This window comes from Nilaparvata lugens, chromosome 12 (assembly GCF_014356525.2).
Source record: "Nilaparvata lugens isolate BPH chromosome 12, ASM1435652v1, whole genome shotgun sequence".
NCBI classification, from domain to species: Eukaryota; Metazoa; Arthropoda; class Insecta; order Hemiptera; family Delphacidae; genus Nilaparvata; species Nilaparvata lugens.
Window position 1 is genome coordinate 6,435,894 of NC_052515.1, and position 24,917 is coordinate 6,460,810.

General features: G+C 35.0%; 1 protein-coding gene across 1 annotated transcript; it reads right to left on the reverse strand.

Moving 5' to 3' along the window:
- Window positions 1-12,250: 12,250 nt before the first annotated feature.
- LOC120353914 lies at window positions 12,251-24,250 on the reverse strand. The gene is made up of 5 exons (XM_039439438.1): window positions 24,052-24,250; window positions 21,713-21,805; window positions 21,123-21,237; window positions 18,098-18,269; window positions 12,251-14,037 (listed from the first exon to the last, which is right to left on the reverse strand). Exons 1-5 carry the CDS (start codon window positions 24,102-24,104, stop codon window positions 12,251-12,253), a joined length of 2,220 nt encoding a protein of 739 aa, XP_039295372.1. The 5' UTR covers window positions 24,105-24,250.
- Window positions 24,251-24,917: the final 667 nt, after the last annotated feature.

The following is a 24,917-nucleotide window of genomic DNA, read 5'->3' on the forward strand; positions in this document are numbered from 1 at the left end:
TTCTACCATATATTCAATACATACACTCATCAACTGTGCTCCATATACATTATCTTGAATTCACTCTCCCAATGAAGAATACAGAATAAATATTCCAACAAGGAAATTCATAATACATTCTATTTTTACATATTTTTCGAAAATCAATAGCATTGTTCATGATAGCATGACAACATCAGGCAGGCGGCCATCTTGTTTCCAGTCAAGCGCAAAATTTAAAACGTGAATACATATTTTTTGGGAGGGTAAAAACGATGTATGAATACATGTGAACCGGGTCGCATTATTTAAATAAGCTGTTGTCGATGATAAATTGTATGGAAATTTGTCGACGCTGTGTCTTTTCCAGAAAAACTGAGGGAAAGAAGAATAAGAGGACGAAGAAGACAAAAATCGTACATAGTTTTCCTCGTGAATCGTGTACCCTGGAACGGAAAATGGATGAGAAATTTTACCGTGGAAGGGAGATGTGGGGGGATTTGGAAAATCCACAGTCTCTTCTCTGAAGAAGAATAATAAGAAGTGGTGTAGGAGATCGCTCACCTACTTGTTCAGAGACTCTGACAAGACGTGTTCATGTATCTCCTTCTCGTTTTTTTTTGTTCTACTTCTTTCGTGTCCTTTCCATTTTTGTCTCTTAGTTTCTCTTCTCTTCAATGCGAGCACTAGTAGAAATACCACAAATATCTTTGGATACTATATAAAATAGAACTAAGGACTTCTGCTACTATAGTCAGGTCCACGTCATAATGGCAGTGTTTGATTAGCAATGGTATTGCTAACCTTGTCTATCATTCAACAAAGTGGATAGCGCTATCTCTTTCTCGCTTTGCTCTGTTGCCAGATCGTCCTTTAACAATGTAGAATTAATAATTGGTTGAAAAAATATTTCATCTAAATTATAAAATTAAATTTGAAATTCTTCAAAAATATAATTTCTTGCTTAATAAAATATAATTGATTATTTCTAACGAGAATGGACAATTAATAAACCTGTATCAGCTACCGTCTATGAAAGGCATGGACAAGACGGAGACAATGGCAACGTTAATCTCTCATCTTCCTCCACTGCCATTATAACGTGGATCACACTATACAAATATTGACCAATATGTTCGCAGTAGCAGAAGTCCTTAGTTCTATTTATATAGCTTTTATTGAATATTCGAAATAATAATTATTAAGACTATTCCAGCAGTTGGTTGAACTGAAATTTCTTCAAAAGTTTCTTTGGAGAACCACAACATGATAGATGCATATAGTAATATAATAATACAACTTGGACTGTCTATTCGCAATTGATTTGATTTGAGTTGACTTATTCATTGATGTATTAATCCACGAAATTGTACAACTATAATGCTGAGGATGGAAATATAAGGACGCGAACTTCAAATCTCAATTCACATTGAAGCAGATTTTAGTTTTCTCCTTTATAATATCAACACATCATATAGAGTATAGAGCAGTGGTCGCCAAACAGTCGATCGCGAGCTACCGGTAGCTCGTGGGGTAGTTTTTGGTAGTTCACAGAAATGCTCGTGCGAAAGAATGTCGTCCAGTTTAAATATAAAAACTTTTTCAGTCTAAAGAACATCAATGATGAGAAAAATCCTCCACAGCACCGCAGCAATAATCTAGAATACATTACAATTCTTTCAGACTTTAGACAACAGTTTGATCAACGATTTCAAGATTTTAAAAGCATATCAAATATGGTACAATTCATCAACTCTCTTTTGTAGAGATCTATGCAGAAGATTTTGCAGCTTGTGTTGTACAACATTTTGGTGGAGATCAGGCTTCAGTTGAAACTCAATTTGTGGATTTTCAAAATTATCTGTCTCTCAGATCACTTTCTACAACTGGAAATATTTCTATACTATAGAGGCACATCGTTTTTGTAGGGGAGCAATTCACTGTCTCACTTCAGTATGAGACATTCTAGTTATCTGGTGGAATGATGTAGTGTCCAGTTTACGTATCTGGTGAAACAAATCGTCAACATTGTTTCAAAATTGGATGAACATTGTATTTGCTCAGTGAAACAAAAATGAAAATAGTTTTTTATAGTTCAGTTCAAAATTGATCCGTCAATCTACCCAGTTTGGAGTGATCAATGGTCAGTCCAGTAGAATGAGTCTTTGAATAGCAATTCACAGTGAGCCGGAATAGTTTTTGCAGTAAAACAAATTCTCAATTCCAATTATTCACGATGTGACAAATAGTTTTTGCACCAACTCTGGCAAATGCAGATAATAAACTCTGAAACCACTGGAACGATACAGCGTTACTGACTGTAATTTATTATCGTTGACACCCATTGTCATTGGAGGGCTATTGTCATTGTGCTGCTATAAACGCCAGTGTTTGTCATTAATGACGCTTTAGTGGTCACAAAATTACAATCGGTCTCTTGTGCGCTACGGCCGCTACCGAAAGATGGTAACGTCTGCAGAGCATCATTCTACAGATGAACAGAGTGGTCAGGAATGAAATTGAATTCAAAATACAGTACATCAAATTTTCATATGAATACTTTTGAGAATAGAATCAACATGGAATGAACATTTCTGTGACGTTGCACGGGAATCCTTTGCAGATGACGTCATTGAATTGTCCTGGAACTCGTTCATTTTTTCTCTTGACAATGGACTGCTCAAGATTAAGCCACACATATCATGCAGCTTTTCAAGGGTTAAAGAAATGAGACGGGGCCGCCGAAAACAATGGATGGACAGGTAGAAGTTCAAGTGACCCTTCAGTGGTCGCCTATTGTAATTGAATTTTGACATTTTCGTGGTCTATTGTTAAGGTTTCCATTCCGAGGAATATATTGGTGGACCAGTGTGATTACTTAGAGGCACATTCAGCTGTAAACCAGTGGTAGCATACAGTGATTGGATGAACACACACATTACTTTCGATGATAAGTAAACATTTAGTCAAAAGTACGTGTTGTGTAAGTAAAGCCCACATCGATTTTTGGGCGTACATTTATTTGCCGTCCTTATAAATTCTACGATATTGAATGGGGCTTGACATACACTTAATAAACACGTATACATATGTTTGTCAAGTTGTGTTCAATCCAATAGAATTTGAAAGGACGCCAAAAAATCGCGTCAATAAAATACGTTCATTAAGTATCGTATTGTATGTAACTAAAGTAAGTTTGTGAGCAAATTGAGTTTTATTAAATGAACCATTGGGAATGATAAAAATTATATACAAGTACTTGATCACTGATTCATATTCAATAATTGCAGAAAATACAAGTAACCGATGTAAGTAAGGTGCAAAGTAATAGATAAGTTGATGCTACCAGCTAGAATTGCCTTCTAGAAAGCACACGGGGCCATTAATGAGAATAATGAAGCGGAATGAGAGGACAATGAAGTATGCTAGTCGAGAGTTAGAGGATGCACCTTTTTGGAACAATAGCCCAGTGCCAGGTAGTGCGGCCCCGTCTCCTTTCTTTTACCCGCTTTTCAATCACACTCCGATCCGATTAGTACAGATCAGTAAAGATATCGGCTTGTAACATGTCCCTCATAAAATGGTATGTCCCTAGGATAGTATATAGATAGCTATATAATGAATATGTCTATATTTATAGTATACATAGCTATAAAGATAGCTTTATACTACCCTTGAACCTGCCTCACCACTCAACATGAATTTCGGACAAGTGTAGGATTGGAACATGATAAGTGCCCTGGCCTGGATGATATCATTCAGCGGCGGATTGTTTTCTCGTTTTTTGATTGAGGACAATCATTGGCCCCTGTTGATTACAATCCTGTCTGATTTTAGCAGCAGAAGAAGATATAGTTACTAGTTAATCACCACTAGTAGTTCGGAGAACAGTAGAACTCGCTACACTTACTAGAATCACTACTCACACACGCCCGCCCATTCACACACAATCTTACAAAAAAATTGGATTTAGAGTATGATGATAAATATATGCAATAGAATCGGTGGAGAACGCTGAGAAATAGAAGCTGAAACTTGAAATTTGGGACTTTGAAAAAATCATGGGATTCTAATTTTGTTTTTCAATTTTGAACATGCGGATGCGATACATGAAATAAGACCAAGCTAGAAATAAGACGCTGAGAAGGATGAGCCCAATTTGAACCTGATCCGATAAAGTATTGAGAAGTAAGGTTCATTCTTACAGTAAAATTTCCGAATAAACGGATGAACTGAAAATGTTTTAATATAATACGCTCCTGCGCCTTGTTTCAAAGTACTTGTATACCTAATTTTATCCAAATCGGACCATAACTGCGACTGTAACTGCGGTACAAACAAACAGACAAAAACCGAATGACTTGAAACATAGCATTCGCTTCGCTCATTCAATGAATTATTTTCAAGAGTGTTATAAAATTCACTTTTTTTGCTGAGGGTGATGCCCAGGTGAGTTACAAGTTTTATGCGTGGGTGATGAAACAGATGAAGATGATGAAATACTAGCAGGTAACCCGTGCTCCGCAAGGGTTCAATTGAAAACTTGACGTAATGAGATCTCGAAGAACTAAAAATAGGCCTATAACCATCCTCGGTAAATTGAGAATCAACATGCAAATTTTCAAGTTAATCAGTCAAGATTTTCGGACTTGATGATACGTCATACGTGAATTTCCCATCCCATACGTGTATAAGCTAGTTCTTTCCTTCATTATAGTATAGATGAGACGAAATACAGACTCAGTCTAGTTGGGTTTCAAACAACCGGAAAGCGGTTTTTAATTTTTCAACTCATTTATAATATCGTTTTCAGAAAAGTCCGCTCCTCAGTTTCCAAGTGGTCCGTCCCCTCACAAAGCTTGTGACAGGCTTATGAATCCTAACCATTCATCTTATCAATAGCTTGAAAGCGGAACCTAGTTATTTAGTTGCTTATAATTTCGACCAATTATTACTTCAATATTTTAAGTTAACATTCGACAACTCTACAGTGGAGGGTCATAGTTGAAAATTAACGTACTGTGAGACTCTGCGACTGCATGTTTAATCGATTCTCTTCCACAATACATTTTAATGCTCTGTCTGTTACGCTGATGTTCGGCCCATTACACAACTGTTACTTTGTTCATTGCTCTGCGGGAGGTCCATAACACATTCCCAAAGCCACATTCACATTCCGTAGCGGAGACAAACGTTCAAACACATTCGAAACTAATGACATTTGCTCCATTACTATCATTGTTATTATTATGGAATTTGGCGCCAAAATTGCGTTCGCACATGGCGGGAGAACGGCAGCGATTTGGCGGGAAAGGGAAACCCGAATTCTAACCTCAAACTTCGTCGGCCGGACACAGGCTGTTACAAACAGCTATATCTATATTATTTCATCTTTGAGATTCACATCAAAATGTCTGCATTGTTCGAATTGAAAGCGTTGGTGTCAATGATAAGGAATGATGACTCATTGAAGTAAGTCACACGATGTCTACATGTAGCTAGCTCTTCAGTAATGTATATAACATACTAAAGTTATGTATATAGATACACACATGTACAAAAATAGATACGGGAGCAAAAGTGTTATAACAGTTGGAGAATGTTGCTTCTCAATCGTTTGGGAAATCATCTATCCAGCCAAGTAATAACCATTTATGTAACCATTGGTATAACAATTTGGTTGTATCAATTGTTTAATTGATTGTTCAATTGTTGTATATTGTTGTAACAATTGTTCTCATAACTATGTCTTATTCTCCTTAATGTCTTTATATCTTAATAGTACTGTATTGTGACCTGTATTTCAATTTCACCAATTTAAAGCTTTAATGATTGATTATTGACACACATTATTACCTAAAGACTGTTATGTGACATTGTTTTTTCATTATTATTGTATTGTACCTGATATTTGACGTTGTCTGTGTTCCATGAATTTGATGGCAATAAAATTTTATTTATTTATTTATTATTTATTTTATTTATTTATTCTATTTGTAGGAATACTTAATAATGTAGAAAAATATAATATATATATAATATAAGTGAATATATAAATGTTGGAATATATTTCACATAAGAAAAATAATCAAAATATTTTATGCATTGTTTTTGCTTAGAATAGTTCGCCTTCTTGCTGCTTTGTTGTGATCAGAATTTATATAGACTCCTTCCTGCGCTCAGGTTTTTAACTTTGCAGGGAGATATTTCTTCATATACTAATGTAATATTTCTGTTTCTGTGAATGTATTTTTTTGAGGCAATAAAGTAAAAATCCTAAAAATCCTTGTATCAATTTGGATGTATAATTGAACAGATGCTGCTGGTCATTTATTCTGCCAACAGTAAATTCGTACCTTCTATTTCTATTTTCTTTTTCATGTTTTCTGTTATTTTTTCTGTACAGATACATCTATGATATGGAGGAACAGAAACGAAGAGAGGCTCTGAGAAAAAGCGGAGAGTGTTTGTGTGTGAGTGAGAGTGAGTAAGAGAGTGGAGAGAGGTTTTGAGGGTGGGTGGGTAAGCAAGGTGAAGATAGAGAGAGAGAGAGATTTGATATTTGATATTTATTAAATACATCTTACATAATTATATCTTACATTGCCAGGTCTGACAAGATCTATGACAAACTCTCGTAATAATAAACAAAATAAAAACACTTCTATGGTAAAAAATTAATTACAATAATAGTACATGATGAAACATATATTCATATTTGTAAAAATTCATGCTAAAAATGAGAATGATGGTTGATATGAATTAATTAAATCTGCAGAATTTACAGGGAAGTGAAAAATATGAAAGGTACAAGTGGGAGGATAATTAAGGCTAGGTAAGGACGTAGAATATAGAGAATTATGGATATAAAGGAACCTGGATTTTCGGTAGGGTTTTACCACTCTAGTACCTTGGGTTGTTGGGCGCTAGGACTGCTATTCTACTAGACCGGCGCACCTCGGCCAGACAGAGTGAATTTCACTTCACTCTCTGCATTTGTTGATAATTGTGCTGAGAACATATCCTTGTTAATCTAGTTTTCATTGATGTGAATTCATCATCATAATGTTCGAACAGTTTACCCCGGCAATTATTGACATTCTATTCTTCAGTACTTATTACTTACTCTCTGAGTGTTTTCTATATATGTTTTCAATATCTATTCATCTAGTATTTAGATTCATAATCATTTTTACTTTCCTTGCCCTATTACCATAGGTAAGGGAAGTATTGCTTTCCAAAAAAATTTAAGGCACCCTAATTACATGTTTTCTATACGTTTCAAGGTCCCCTGAGTCCAAGAACATGACTTTTGGGTGTTGATCTGTGTGTGTATGTGTGTGGGTTTGTGTGTGTGTGTGTGTGTGTCTGTGAACACGATAACTCCATTCTTAATTGACCGATTGACTTGAAATTTCAAACTTGAGGTCCTTATACCATAAGGATCCGACAATAAGAAATTTAATAAAATTCAATTAAACATGGCGGATAATGGCTAAAAAAAAACCATGTTTTTCACGGTTTTCTCGAAAACGGCTCTAACGATTTTATTCAAATTTATACCCTCGATAGCTATTTTATAAACCCTATCAACTGACATGAGTCTCATTTCTAGGAAAATTGCAGGAGCTCTGTAATATTCCTGAGAAGAATGAATTTTGTCAAATTTCTATCACGATTTTCTCAAAAATGACTTGACCGATTTTTTTTCAAATTCATATCCTGTATAGTAGAGCAGCTGTTTTGACAACTTTTAAAAAATCCTCAAATTCCATAATTCAAACAAAGGAAAATGTACTCTGAACACAATAACAATAGTATAATCGTAGTTTTAACTATTTAGCCGCCAATCGGCATAATGATATTCCCCTAGAAATTATCCTAGTTAATGAGGCTTATAGAATGAGCAAGGAAAGTTCTGTGAGTGTACCAAACCAGATTTTTTTAGAAAGAGAAGAACCGGGAACCTAGAAAACACATTTTCTAGGGAAAACCTAGGCGTTGCCTGTTTCAAAAAAACTGAACTTTCTTATAATAAAAATTATTATGAGAGAATGAATATGAAAAAGAAAAATTTATGTGATTAATCCCACATATAATCCCACATAAGCCTACTCTGTTCAACTAATAATATGTTCATATTCGCTAACCTTGAGAACCCTAAAAACCTCTCCAGACGCTTAGGTATTTCAATCATGGGTATTTATTTCATTATTTGTCATTATTATCAAATATTATCATATTTATAAGAAGTTGGTTTATTTTCTTACACTCGCACAAGTTGTTTGTTTATTTTGTTCTTTTCTTGTGGACATAAATATATATTTTTAGGCTCACAGGAGTAGTTCCAATCTAAACCGCTAGCAGCACGTATCGGATCAGGCGGGTTAGCCAGCCGGTTTACAAACTGGTGCAGTGGATATTTCTACAAGAAATGTACTAGGCCAACAACACTGCAAAGGCGGTACTACTACTAACTGGCATGACAGAATCGGCCATGTATCAAGCAGGGCCAGTTGCGTATCATCCGCTTTGTTGCTAGTCTGTGGCTAGTCATTCCGCAGTAGCTCTGTTCTCCTGGTATGTGTAGGAATATTCTCTGAAAGCAGTCACTCTGAAAAAATAAAGTTAGTTTTTAGTTGTCCTCGAGTCCGGTTGGCCGCCGTCGCTGTTATGCAGCTTCGTATGGCTGCTATGCAGTTTGTTTTTTTTCTATGGTAATTATAAGGGTAATTCCTGACTGGCAATACAGTCAAACCCTGTTGTCATACAAACACTGTTTGTGAATTAAATTAATTTATACTAAATCCCTTTTTATATTTTTTATCAATTCTCACAACATGTGAATGAAGAGCCATTATCAAATACAAATAATATAAAGTGAACATCATTGACATGCTGTCTGATATTATTATTGAATTTACAAACACTGTTTGTGAATTAAATTAATTTATACTAAATAAACCCTTTTTATATTTTTTATCAATTCTCACAACATGTGAATGAAGAGCCATTATCAAATACAAATAATATAAAGTGAACATCATTGACATGCTGTCTGATATTATTATTGAATTTACAGAGTTGAAATACAGAGTTGAAGTTTTATAGTTGAGTATAGTTTGAAGTTTTTTCATGGGTGTTGTCACGGCATATTTTCCAATAATAAGAAACAGCCTAAATCAGAAGAATTTTGAAAGTAGGCGCCAATCTCTGAGCTCATTATCTCCTATTTCCGATAACAGAGAGAGCTCCTTCCATACAGCTGATAGATTGATCAGCCAAAAAACAAAAATATTCTACAGATATTTTCCAAATTATTAAAAAAGTAAAGTAATTCGAAATAAAATAAGATATCAAATTCCATTCACCACCTATCCTATTTCCTTCCTTAATTTGGTAATTGAGTGTGACGTCACATCTCGGAAGTGCGGTGAAGAAGAAAATCTTATCGTTTGTCGGGTGTGTGTCGGATCGTGCCGTATGATGATGTGCTGAGAACTGAACGTGCTTCATGTGTGAAGGAGAGATAACACATATATGTCGCTGTCGCATCGTGTCGACCGGTTTTATGAGGACTATATATATTGGTGAGTTGATCAATAATATTATATATATTGCCAAATTTTCCTGCATATTCCATCACCACCACATGAGTAACTTAGGCCTATTAATTTGATTGAGTTATTCGGAGCAATTACGAAATACAATGAACCTTTTAAAATATAAAAATATGGAACTAATTTAAATTTATCCAATAAAATAGGCCAAAGTAGTAGTGGATATTTCTGAATTGGGATTTCAAGATTATAAACCCCAACAGTGTGTATTACATGATACTTAAAAAGCCTTATCACTTCACTTAAAAAGCCCTGAATTATAAATACAAGAAATTCTAGTGGTACCACATGCAATAAAAAATCCACATAAAGGGAGTAAGTACGAATTTTTTTGTCTTAGAAGTATATTTCGTCTTTAGAAGTAAGTATGGAGAGAACTGACTCCACAATCTACTATAATAATTTTTCTCTGCATAAAATCAATCGAATGTAGTATTTTCAAGATGGAACAACAACAATCTAAATATTATCATTCAGTGTGATATCATATTCTAAAGAATTGTAGGTTATAGATATGAAGAATTTTTTCTTTAATTATTTGCTTTATTCAAACCACAAACTGTTAGAAATATTGAAGATTGGGAGCAAAATTCTTCATAAAACACAACGAAATAAAACGATTGATGGATGACTGGACTTGATTATCAATCAATATACTATGAGATATCAATATATACAATATATCTTAAGATAATGAATATATTGTCTTTGTACAACAAAAATAAATTCAATAAATTTGAATAATATTAGAAGAGCCCCAAAAACAACATCAAAGAATAAGAAATAAATCCAAGAAATTTCGATTAAGAAATAAATCCAATACAACTTTAAAATTTTAAATCTCCCTATTCATACATTCAAATCTAATATTCTTATTTTTTACCATACTATTAGCATAGAGAAACAATAGCGTAAGAAACAATAACTTATGCTATTGAAACAATAACTTAAGTATGCTATTGAAACAATAACTTATATGCTATTGTCTCTATGCTATTAGGCTACAATAGTTTTCCACTCTATCAACAACTATGTTTCATTTTTTCTCGTCCTTTCATAACTTTTCCAAAATATTCTGTATGCATCCTGATCATTTATTTCTCCTTCTCCTTTTTCTCCTTTTTCTTCTCCTTCTTCTCCTTCTTCTCCTTCTTCTCCTTCTTCTCCTTCTTCTCCTTCTCCTCCTTCTTCTCCTTCTTCTCCTTCTTCTCCTTCTTCTCCTTCTTCTCCTCCTTCTCCTTCTTCTCCTTCTTCTCCTTCTTCTCCTTTTTCTCCTTTTTCTCCTTCTCTCCCTTCTTCTCCTTCTTCTTCTTCCATTTCGTCTTCTTCTTCTTTTTCTTCTTCTTCTTCTTCTTCTTCTTCTTCTTCTTCTTCTTCTTCTTTCTTTTTCTTCTTCTTCCACTTTTTCCCCTCTCCTACTCCTCCACCTCCTCCTCATCATCCTCAGAAACGTCAAAACAGTTTATGAGAATCTTATTGGGAATTCCTTTTTCTTTTCAGCCATATCCTTAAAATTAGATTTGGCCTGAAAGTTTTCTAGTTGTTGACGCTTTAATGACATTAATTGGGCCTATTTCCGAGGTATAGAAAAATAGATAGATTTTGAAAACTGAGGTTGATATAAGAAAGTTTTTGTTGTCAATTTCATGTTGAATCGATGGTCTTCGACTGTTACACTTTTCATGGGATATTCTGTACAAGGCCAAGTTTCACAATTAACGCGTATCTGCCAAACTATACTAGTAAATTATAGTACAACTATAGTACAAACGTGATGAGTTTTCCTTGTAGATTAACCAACACTGGATAGATTCACACTAGACCGATTTTGAAAACTCAGGCGGGATGCACACCGGAGGAACGCGTTTCGTAGAAAACGTTTCAGGAAACGTGAAACGAAAGTTGCTCGCAATCGACTGATAAGATTAAGCAGGGAACGTTTCTTTTGTATGCATGCGCGAGTGAAACGGATTGCATGAAACAAGTTTCATGAAAGAGGGCTTCACGAAATGCGTTTCTCCGGTGTACATCCCGCCTAAGGTTGATGTAAGAAAATTTTTGTTGCAAATTTTAAACTATAAGTTTCAGAAACTATAAAGATTTTAAAATTCCAGAAACTATAAGTCGATACAACATGGTATCTTCTCCAAATTATTCAGGCCTAATATGAATATAGAACAATAATTGAGTCCTCTTTGAAAGATACTGTATAAGGAATAATTGTTATGAATTAATTGTAGTCTCCTTTCAACAATGACTTTCTGAAGGGTTATCACACAACTATCGAGGTAAGATTCACTTTCAACTGGCAGCACACGTTTTATATATCATCAATACTTTCCATTGGAGCAATGCTGACAGTACACAGAGAATCTCATCAAAGCTATACTTGTTTTGTCTAGTATCAGCTATACTTTATATTCTGAAACGATTATTGTATTTAACTGTTGTATTACTCAGAGGCAGAATAAAGTTCATTTTCATTCATTTCATTTAAAGTTCATTTTATTTTTCTTTTCATATCCAGGCTACCTTGAAAAGTTCAAAAAAACATACCAGAATAATTCAGGTAGAAGTAACAATAGTCTATCCCTGTATTACATGACTTCTAAATTATTACTCTATGAAACAAGCCCCAGCCTTAGCAAACTTCAATTTTGATGATGTTTCTTCCTCCTTCTCTTCCTCTTCCTCCCAACAACAGGTGAATTGTCCACTACTGCCTTCCCTGCACTCTCCACATCTTCCATTATTCCTTTTGCACCACTCTTCCCTTTTTCTACCAAATCTTCTCCACGGCTCTTCACATCTTCCATTTTTCCTTTTGCACCACTCTTCCCTTTTTCCACTAAATCTTCTCCACGGCTCTTCACATCTTCCATTATTCCTTTTGCACCACTCTTCCCTTCTTCCACCAAATCTTCTCCACGGCTCTTCACATCTTCCATTTTTCCTTTTGCACCACTCTTCCCTTTTTCTACCAAATCTTCTCCACGGCTCTCCACATCTTCCATTTTTCCTTTTGCACCACTCTTCCCTTTTTCTACCAAATCTTCTCCACGGCTCTTCACATCTTCCATTTTTCCTTTTGCACCACTCTTCCCTTTTTCCACTAAATCTTCTCCACGGCTCTTCACATCTTCCATTATTCCTTTTGCACCACTCTTCCCTTTTTCCACCAAATCTCCTCCATGGCTCTTCACATCTTCCATTGTTCCTTTTGCACCACTCTTCCCTTTTTCTACCAAATCTTCTCCACGGCTCTTCACATCTCCCATTTTCCTTTTTGCACCACTCTTCCCTTTTTCCACTAAATCTTCTCCACGGCTCTTCACATCTTTTATTATTCCTTTTGCACCACTCTTCCCTTTTCCTACCAAATCTTCTCCACGGCTCTTCACATCTTCCATTTTTCCTTTTGCACCACTCTTCCCTTTTTCCACTAAATCTCCTCCACGGCTCTTCACATCTTTTATTATTCCTTTTGCATGGCTCGTACCTTTATCTACCATACTCTTACCACGATCTCGTGCATCTTCCAACACACTCTTTCCACGTTCTTTTACATTTTCCAACATATCACTTCCATGCTTTTTTGCCCCCTTCGCCATATTACTTCCTAGATTTTTTGCCCCTTCCACTATATCATCACCATGCTTTTTTGCCCCCTTCGCCATATTACTTCCTAGATTTTTCGCCCCTTCCACCATATCATCACCATGCTTTTTTGCCCCCTTCGCCATATTATTTCCTAGATTTTTTGCCCCTTCCACCATATCATCACCATGCTTTTTTGCCCCCTTTGCCATATTATTTCCTAGATTTTTTGCCCCTTCCACCATATCACTACCATGCTTTTTTGCCCCCTTCGCCATATTCTTCCCTAGATTTTTTGCCCCTTCCACCATATCATCACCATGCTTTTTTGCCCCCTTCACCATATTAGTTCCTAGATTTTTTGCCCCTTCCACCATATCATCACCATGCTTTTTTGCCCCCTTCACCATATAATCTCCAACTTTTTTCGCCCCCTCCACTACATCTTTCCCGCGGTTTTTAGCACCAACTACTCCCTTTTCCAGCTTCTTCCTCCCCCCGGCCAGAGCTCCTCCTGAAGCAGCGCCAAGCACCTGATTGCCTGGCATTGAAGGTTTATTCGCTTCTTGGACAACTTCTCTGTCATCACTCTTGGAGATACTTCTGTCACGATCCGACTTCTCAACTGACTCAGAACTTTCAGAATCAGACACCATCCTTGAAGCCACCTTCGCATTCTTTATTGGAGCTTTGTGCTTTGCTTGGGAAATGGACCCACTGTCATCTTGCGATGCCTCAGAACTGTCAGAATGCTTGAAGGTCAATTTGTGCTTCTGTTTGTGGCCCCTGGGTGGTTTCAGTGTGCCGTCGCCCTTGGATGTTTTCAAGTATTTTCCCGTATCTGGAACAGAACCGCATCAACTATCAACGTCTGTTCAACAGAAAGTGTGGAACAATTATTCGATCATTGATTCTTAAGTGAGTGTCCACACTGATACAGGTCTGCCAATTTTGGAATTCTCTAATGAAAATCAATGGTTTGATCATTGACTCTTATGCAAGTGTTCACACTGATACTGGTCTGCCAATGTTTGAACTCTCCCATGCAAACCAATGGTTTTCTGATGGTTCAATCATTGGTTCTTTTGTGGCTGTTTACACTGAAACGCTACTGGTCTGCCAATGTTGGAATTCTCCCAAGAAAATAATGGTTCAATAATTGGTTGTTCTGTGAATGTTCAAACTAGTTATTTCAAGTACTAACTATTATGTGAGTGTTCATACACGTTTAACACTTGTTTCAAACTGTCTAGAATGAGACTGACTTAGCGTTAGCAGCTTATCAGCATCAGTAGGTTATGTGAGTTATTTACTCGTTCTCAATGTATGAAATTGGCCTAAGTGGAACCAACTTAGCATCAGTGACGGATCCATTGTCCTAATTTCGGGTTAGAGCGAATGTTTTCGAGGTTGATGCCAACATAAACTTCTTGTGCGTGAGTAGGACAGTAATGAAACTACATTAATGAGTGAATATTATGTAGTTTCAGGTGGTTTCTGACCGAAGATGAGCGGTCCTTCCAATACATTTTTGTATTATAACTTACTTCCTAATTTTATTCATTCATTGGTACAGGCACAAGAGGATCTATTTTCTATAGTACTGTATAATGAGATTGATGAGTTGAAAGTATAGCCTACTCCGCAGAACATAATTTGATTGAATGATTATATGAAAATTCATCAATTACGCATTGACTAATAGCTAAGGATACTTAAGTTGATAGGCCTACAGTTCTAGAGGATCGTTATCATTGAACAGTAATACATTGAGGCATTAAGAATGATTACATCCAAAGCCTACATTCACAATACCGATACAAGCTTCACAACCATAATTATTTATGATTGTATTCGAAGTGTTTTCACAGCAATAGTTATTTGTATATCTAGAGTGAAAAGTACGACTTTTTCTCCCTGTGGGAAAAAGTTTAAAGCCCGAGGCGAAGCCGAGGGCAGCAATTTTCCTGAGGGAGGAAAAGTATTTTTCGCTCGTGATGTACACAACATTTTTCCTCCATCTACATTTTTTAATAGAAACTGCAAATAAAATCATTCTAATAACTTACGTATTGGTGACAATGATTCCTAACAACATAACCTAAATCTAAAACCTAAAATCGGTCGTCTGATTGGCACTGCCGATTGCGCTATCTATCGGCAAAAGTTGTAACAATTATATCAGCTGAGCAGCTACCAGAAATGGTAGCAGATCACGCGGTTCAAATTTGAATTGCAGATAAAAAATATTTGTTGGCTGGTATTTTGAATAGAATAAAATATTTTAAAAATTGTATACATTTTTATCGTCTACTAATATTAAGAATATAACAATTATCATACAAACATATATTTCATGAGTTAATCAAATTTCTGGTTGTGGTATTGAATTCAGTTGACTCAATGACAGACACCTCTATTATGCTTTCTCATCTGAGCTTAGACCTTCTAACCTATTACAATGTAAGTTTCAAAATAGAGATGCTCCCCATGTTATTTAAATGGAGTCACTTTTACTCCCTAGGGAGTTTTTCTGTTTTCTGAGTTTTACTACCGAGAGCGAAAAAGTGACACTTTAGTATTAGGTTTCAGGGAGTAGAGTAAGTACTTTAGACAGTAGGTGGAGGAAAACTATATTTTTCGTATTATATGCCGTTGATAACTATCAATTTATATTGAATATTATTGACATTATAATGTACATAAAATATTCATTAGGACTATTTCTGATAGCACAATTAACTAGTGGAGATGTGGATTGATCACAGAGAAACTGACAATTTTTAATTGACTGTAGGAGTCACAAGCATTTTTAGGTATATGTTTAGGCAGTGCTGTGAAACAGCTTCAAGTATTACAATCATGCGTTCAATTCGAATATTGGAAAAGCGTGTACATTTCCAGTCATTGGCATATAATTCAGTAATCTATACGTCCATACAATGCAGCCGCTTTTCTCCATTTGGAACTTCTCAGAGACCAAACTACGTTTTTCCGACTTATAATTACAAATTTCCTAAGTTTTTCGACATTTTGAAATAACTTCAACTATTATATTATGTGGTCATGTTTTCCGCATTTTCCACCCATCTTCCAGAACAATATAGTATGTTTATTTATACATTGGTAGATACAATATTACTCTTAACTATGAATGATTGTGAAAGGAACATCAGGCTTAAAGCCCAAAACTGTTCCTTTTGGTTTGTTCCTTCAGTTCCTGGCACGCCGAAAATTTTATATTTTCTGATTGAAATGACTCAAAATGATTGATGAATATATTTTTTGTTAATTAAATGTGAACTATACGTTTAAAAATATGGAAATTCCCGTTCTTATTCCGGTGTGAATGAAACAATTGTTGTTAGGCTATTGCACATGATTCTGAGAGGAAAAATTATTTGAGGGAAAGTACTTCTTCAATTTTATAAAAAAAATTGAATTTTTTCCTCAATCCACAAGCTCGGAAATCTTCTGTACAGTAAGAGACTTCTAGGGATGAGATTTCACATGCATCCTTGAAGATTCATTGACATTTTTTGTAATAAGCAATATTACACAATCTTGCAAATATTTTACTCATCAACAGGAATCTACTGGGATAAAAACGTTCAAATTTCACAGGTATGTTTAGTTAGTTAGTAAAGGTGCACACACAAAGGGTTTGTAGAAATATTCAAATATGGACCAAGAGTCCGTATTTTTCCAGTTTTTTTTCTCTACTCCCTCAGCTCCAATTCTTTTGAAACCTAATAGAAAGGGAATCATTAGTAATTCTGTCAGTCCATTTCAACTTGAGCATCTGTCTCCAATACCATACTTCAAAGGTGGGCTATTTAGTATTCTTATATGAATATAGATATTTATTATCATCTATATATAAAAGCGAAATGTCACTGACTGACTGACTGACTCACTCACTGACTCACTCACTCGCAGAACTAAAAATCTACCGGACCAAAAACGTTCCAATTTGGTAGCTATGTTCAGTTGGCCCTTTAGAGGCGCACTAAGGAATCTTTTGCAATATTTCAACTCTAAGGGTGGTTTTTAAGGGTTTAAAGTTCGTCTCTCAGCATGTATATTCTTCTTATTCTCTCAATTATAATTGAAAAATGTACATACCATATGTTAATATAGAACTATAATCTAAAGATTACATCTTCAAAATAGTTGTTAACTGGTAACTAAATTAATAATTTTGTCAGGTTGGCATTAAGTTGAGTTGACTTTGTTAGGTTGGCACCAAGTTGAAGATTGAAATGCATTTATCGCGGAAAAATTGATTGGGCACTGCTACTTCAATCAGAGCTATTCCTGGGAATATTATATTACTAGCAGTCAGGCTCGTTTCGCTCGCCATATCCGTTCAGCCAGACGTTTAGCCTGGCTGGATCGTCCTAACATATGATGAAAATGCTCAAATGAAAAATGCAGGCGAGCGAAGCGAGCCTGCTGATCTCATCCTTGGACGATCCAGACGGGGGTCCAGGGGGCGGAGCCCCCTGGCTAGACGGTTATGGCGAGCGAAGCGAGCCTGATGGCTGGTGAAACAATAAAATATGAAAATTGGAATGATAACTATTGCAACTTCCAGTAAAAGAAATAAAATGGAAAACTCATTAAAAAAAGAAAAGTGTTTTTTAAAAAAAGTTACTATTTCCATTTCATTTCTATAGATATCCTTTTATCCATTGGCTATTCTCCCTAGATTGCTGGTACCCGGAATAGCTGACTGCTCTCTGTGTGCACACACCCCAATGTTATCAACCAGACCATAGAGAAAGCTCTTCTATGATGATTTCACCATTACAGTTCGATGAAAGCTCTTATATTCCTAATTTCTGATTATAAATTAAACTATATCATTTATTGAATGATAATATTGAAGTGCAACTCACAAATATTAAACGGTTTCTCCTCTCTGTCATAGTATTTTGCCCGGCCCAATATGAAACCGTTATCTTGAATTCCGAAAGACCGTTCCACACCTGGTTCCTTATAAGGGTGAAAAATGTGGTGATCAATGTTGTCATACAAATGCACTGCTTCCGTCTTATAGTAGGGCTCTGCCTGTAATTAAGTGCAAGAATTATGAAATGATTGGATTCATTTCCTCCTGAGAAATTATCATTACATAATTCATAATGAATGGAAACGACTTGATATTGTCAAACCATTGATTTATCGAAAAAAATTGTGCTTCCAGTTTCGGTTGTTACAACTGGAGTGATTCATTCGTGTGGGAAGCTCCTAAACTTTAATAGCAGTGTGTCGTTATAGCTCCACTCTATGTTCCTGAAAGTCAAATAATCGAGGCGTCATTGTAGTTACACCATTATAAATCCATGGTAAACCGAAAGCTTAGAAATTGAGCAGAAGAATATGAAAACCAATGGTGTTTCCCATCGGGAAATTAACATCAATTCCCCCACTTTCCAGCAATTTATGATAGAGAAGCAATGTGAATATTACGGTACTGGTGCATTATATTAGCACTAGCTTGCCAATGTGAAAACAATTTCAAGAGCTACGATTGGCTATCAGCTGTTGACCAATGAAGGTCTGAAATTGACCAAGGCTAGACACGCTCAATTATTCCAAATGTAGTCACGGCAACAGTTGAACAGCAACAAATTGAGAGCGGCTTCGTAACAGAAACAAAATTGAGTGATGATTCTTCTATGAGAAAGAATGAAAGACTTTATGAATTTTCGAATCCAGTAAGCACGAGAAAACTACAATAAAGCAAAATATCAAGTTGTTTTCATCTGCAAATCACAATTTGGGATGTCAATCCTGATTATGAGTTTCAATGCTGGGATTTCGGCATTGACTAATTTCAATCCCGGGATTCCAGAAATTGGCCCTGAATTGGTTTGATGCACCGATAGTTGACATTTGATTGTATAGTATGATTCAATATAATATCATACATGAATAAAATTTTGAGGATTTCATCATACAAGCTGAAATCCATTCATTCCTCAAAACGGAATATAAAATTCAACAATCATGTTAACAGATGTTCGGCAAGTGGAGCATAATGTTTTTTTCCACAGATACCTTGAAAAGTGACAATTTCTGCACTGATTGCAGGCCGCAATGAATCATTTTTCCGCACTAGTGAACAAAGTGAGTACTTTGCATACTCCAGATTTGTTGCATGACAACAAAAAATAGTTGGTGGGTTATATAGAGCAGGGGTCTGCAAACTTTTTTATCCAAGGGCAACATTGTTAATTTTTGGGAAGCTTAGAGGGCCAATAACAATGATGTACGTGGAATTTGAATTGTGGGGACACACACGACGGGGGATTTGGGGGGTGTACACTTATTATATAATATGAGGAGTTTTAAGTAGGAAGAAACTAACCAATAAATTTCATTCTAATACAAAGTCCAATTTATTGGGTGTAAAAAACTCATGAGAAAACTTGACAATGTATGAATTTGTAAAAAGTTACCATGCTAAAACAGAATAGGTACTCATTTTCAGTGAGAATTTGTTCTCCAATTGAATTGTCCAGCCATTAGGATCAAACTTTGTGATTCCGATCATTAATATTGATTTCAAATGTTCATCTGACAGGGAAGAATTTGGATTTATCAAACTTCATTTTTGAAAATGTCTGTTCACACTACTTGTAGGTAGATTCAAAAAAGAGAAAACATAGCTTGAGCATGGTTTTTTATATTTTTAAAGTCTTTTTTCTGGGAGAGAACTGTAAAATGGAAGTAGGTTACCTTCTTTGTAGCATTCATAAAGGGACAAGTACAGTCCCTGCAGACCATTTGCTAATATTTCACAATGGTTGATCTCTGCTTGTTCACCGCTAATTTTACACTTATTAAGAAATGGAGTGGCCAATAAGAGAAGAGTACTGAACTCACAGTTGTTGTCAAAAATGTGTATAAATATATATTTTTAAAAATCTGTTGCCATAACTCTCGGCGGGCTGGACAAAATCCATCCGCGGGCCGGATGTGGCCCGCGGGCCGTAGAATGGAGAGCCCTGATATAGAGGACCAGTGCGGGAAAATCGAAATTAAGTTGGTAACACTGACTGTGGTGGTCATTTCAATGCTTACATCAAATAAACCCCCTTCAAGCAATCAATCATCTGAGAGTGGCTCAGTAGCTCAGTTGAGAACAAACTGTATTGATGGGTGAATAATTTATTGACAAGAATATGATGAGGTTGAGGGTTCCAATCCATTCACAGTCTCTTTTTTTGGCTGAGAATTTTCAACTTCAATGGAAATTATTCATGTAATTTTGCCAAATAAATATTTAAAACCAATTAATGAATTATCAAAATTAAAAATTTTAAAATATAGAAAATTTAAAACTAAAACTTTGAAAATTTAAACATTTTAAGTAAAATTTTTCAAGTTTAGAAATCTGAAAATTCAAAAATAAAAGAAAAATTGAAAATTAAAAAAATTGAAAAGATTTGAAAATGAAAAAAAAATTGAAATTTATTGATAGAACAATTTTTATTGGATTATAAATTAAAAAATGATTTAAAATTGTTATTAATCACAATAATTTGGTAGATTTCAGGACATTCTTTTCATATTTAGTCACGTTTTATATTCAATGATAACTGTAGGAAAAATTTAATGTGAAATTCATGCGAAAAAATTCCCTTGCTTCACTCGAGAAACCTTTCCGTACTCGCCTACGGCTCGTGCGTAGACGTTTCTTCTGGTGCAGCAAAGTGTCACTTTGCGCACTAGTTGCACAACTAACTACTTTTCACTGTTCACCCACCATGGAATTGAATTTCCTAGAGAGAAAAATATTGATAAATTCAAAGAGCTAACATTCATTACACATGATTTCTCAAATGATGTCATAGCTCTCCTAGGATTATTGAAAAAAAGTGAAAAATCGATGAAGAATATTGAATAAATACTCACAAACTTCATATCTGCACAAATGTAAGAATTGAGAGATAACAGTTTTGTCGCATAGTGAGAGTCCCCAGCGTGGTATTCGGGATACGGCAGTCCTATATTTGGAATAAGTTCACAGCTGAAAATTGAAAAAAATAAACCTAATTATTTTAAAATTCCACATTTCAAAATGAACCAGATAGCAAATTTGAAGACAAATCGAGATCAACTGATTCCACATTTCAAAATTCCATGAAAAATCTGTACTGAGCCTTCATTCAACAATATTATCATGAAATATTGTTCGAAAGGTATAGAATGAATCAAAGTGATAATATTATGTTATAATCTGATTTTTTCTGTTAGGAAATATCAATGCCTATTTTTGGAATAAATCGGCATGAATTACCTAGGGTTGAGGTAAAGGTGAAGGACCGTGGGGCTGAAAATTTCCTTACGTAATAATACCATTTTCTTCCTTGAAGAAGATTTAGGACATTGACTCCACTATTTATGTAACTTCAAGTGGTGTATAATGAAAGATTCATCTCAATCACATTGAAAACAATAATTTCTATTACTACTGTATTGTTATCTAATCATTTTTAGCTTACGTTTGTCCGGGAAATGATTTCAGGAACTTCCCTTGCATCAAGTGCTCCTTTATCATCCTGCTGCCACCATAAAAACCAGGAATCAAAGCATAGCTGCAATAACAGAATCAGAAAAAATGATTCCAAGCAAGAAATTCAATTTGAAATTTGATAACTCAACTGGAGAATAGAAGATGAATTAAAGATGAATAGTAAAAATGAATTCAGACAGCATGATTATCATCAATGAGGAAAAATAATGTCTCTGGAAATCCGAAAAATTGACTAGATTAGAGGAGAATCTTTAAAGAAAATGTAAGAAAATAAAATGAAATGAACTTCAGAGTTATGCAATGAGAGAGAGAGAGAGAAAGAGAGAGAGAGAGAGAGAGAGAGAGAGAGAGAGAGTTATAGAGACAAGATCTGGTGAACTTGATTTTTGTCTTCAAAGAGCATGCAGGAAATTTAATATAATTTACGTATATACTACTAGCTGGCCCGGCGAACTTTGTACCGCCAAATAGTTTAATGCATTTTATGACAAACTTTGACTGGATTCACACCTGAGGAGGCGCGATGCGGCATTTTATTTATATAGATAATTTTTCAACTACAAAATAGATAATTTACTAAAAATCAACTAATTCTAAACACCGAAGACAGCACAAAATTATTGGAAACAAAGCAATGTCTTTAGAGCATGTAAGTCTTTAACCTGAGACTGCACTGCTGGATGGTTACACACAGAACAGTCATTTTGTTTTCCGTCAGGGCGTTCAGAATAAAATTCATGGGCAGTTATGGAGCAGCACCAATACCTACCTACTATTACTCAGGTATACATAGTAGGTATTGGCAGCACACCCTCTTGTCTACTATCTACCGATGGCTGTTGTATGAAGTGATGATTATAACAGCTGATTTTTATTTCTGTGTGTGGCCATCTCACAAATCTCCTCCCTAAAGGTGCATACAGATTTACTCGCCGCCAACATGAGCAATTCACTTTTAATCAGCTGATGCCAAGCTTTTTATATCTGTATCTTACCGTTTCTGTAAAAATACAGGTATAGTCAGCTGATTAAAAGTGAATTGCTCATGTTCGTGGCGCGTATATCTGTACGCACCTTTAAGATTACATGCGAACTTTGGACCGTAGGGAAGAGTCCTGAAGTCGGATTATAAACTTGATAGGCCATAAATCTGATCCTGAAGATAAAAAACACAACTAAAAAAATCATCAAATTCGGTGCACACATAAAAAAGTTATCGAATGAGGCTCGATTTTTAATTTTTATTCATATAGATTACTCCATGTGAAGGAAAAAAGGTGCAAGTAATGTAGTGCGAAATAATATCTCTAAGATATTGAAAGACTTCTGCGAAATTTATGGCATCTATTTATGCTGCAAGTATCAATTTACATCAGGATTGGATCAATACAAATTACAGCAATATCCACAAAGTCTTAATTACTGACCAGGTTTCATTATTTACTCAAAAAAATTATTAATTGTGTGAAAAATATTGAATACCAAAGAAAATGGTTGTAAGCAATGATTGAGCTTTATCAAGTTTTGACAAACTTGGAGAATCCTCTGTTATTTGCTAAGACACGGTTACTTAAAACGGTTTGGACTGTGGTATATGGTTATATTAGCTTACGTTTGTAGATGGAACCACAAGTGAGGGTAAAGGCTGAAGAAGAAGGTATTAAGGTACTTAGGAAGATATACCATGTTATAGGTAGTTTATGTTCCATCTTTTTCACTATTTATGAATATTTATTGAATATAGTGAAGTTACAGTTGGATATTAGTGAAACTCCGAATGGTCACTCAAGGGCCAGTTAATCATGGGCCTGTTTGTTAATCACCAAAGAGTATTGAATGTTACATTTTAGAATGTGAAATTACTCTGATTAACATTGTAATTGATTATTCTATAATTTACTCAAAAAAATTGTTTGAAAAATATTGAATACCAAAGAAAATGGTTGTAAGTAATGATTGAGCTTTATCAATGCTTTATCAATGCTCTCTGGTTTGCACAGTTTCCATTCAATATGATCGGAACAGCGGTATTATTAGCCTATTCATTACTTGTAAAATATCAATAAAAATTGAGATATTAATCAGTTTGGTATATAGATATTCAGTACATTAAATTAAATTGAGATATTAATCAGTTTGGTATATGGATATTCCGTACATTAAATTTCAGTATGTTGTCAGTGAGAGTTGGACTTGATTTTAGGAATTTTTCTTTGGAATAATGAAGTTTGAAAACACGTGGAGTAGATATGAGTAGTCCACTATATTAAAGGGACAATGAAACCTTAAATTCAACAGAAAACTCACCATTCTTGGAATATAGCCGATATACCAAAATATAGGAGAGGTAAACACCTCATATTCCACTCATTAAGTTCTCAACTTGATTCCTTCAAGTTTTTTTAAGTTACACGCACAAAAAACCACCTTATTTACACAAAAAATTCACTAAACTTGGGAAGTCTACTCGAGAACTGGAGATCAATAATTATTTCCACTAGTAGGCTGCATGATTTACGGTTTACTGAACAATATTCATGTTGGAAAATAGAAATCGAACTTTATTTCTGATCAGAAATTAATTCTGAACATGATGTTTGTTCATTCATCATTATGACGTGAGTTGTCTATTATTATGTTTATTCTACTTGACAATATGTCTTTTTTTGTATTATTTCGATCACTTTACAATAGAATATGATCAAATTTTCATACCAAAGTTCAGCAAGGGTCTAGAAATTTAGTCTTGAGTGGACTTTTGGATAACGGCAAGATACGCTCGAAATAGGCGGTATAACTGCATTTTCTTAGCGTTTCCTGGCATTTTTTCACATTTTTCGAGAACTAACTGAGAGAAATTGATGTTCAAATTTTATACAAAAATTCAGCTAGGGTATAAACATTGGTGTCTTCAGAGGGCTTCTTAATTACGCCGAGGATACGCCCAAAATTTGGGTTTTCAGTTTTTCCAGTATTTTTTTTTGGGTTTTCTTATGATATGTGTCTGGTACCTGATATGTATCTGAGAAATATCATTTGATACGTTTCTTTTGGATTACATACTCTACTTTATTCCTGTTTCAAATCTCGTGAAATAAAATGATTCTCATAATATCTTCAAAAAGTTTCTATTTGAGAAATTACTCATAAAATAGTTATTTGTATATCTAGAG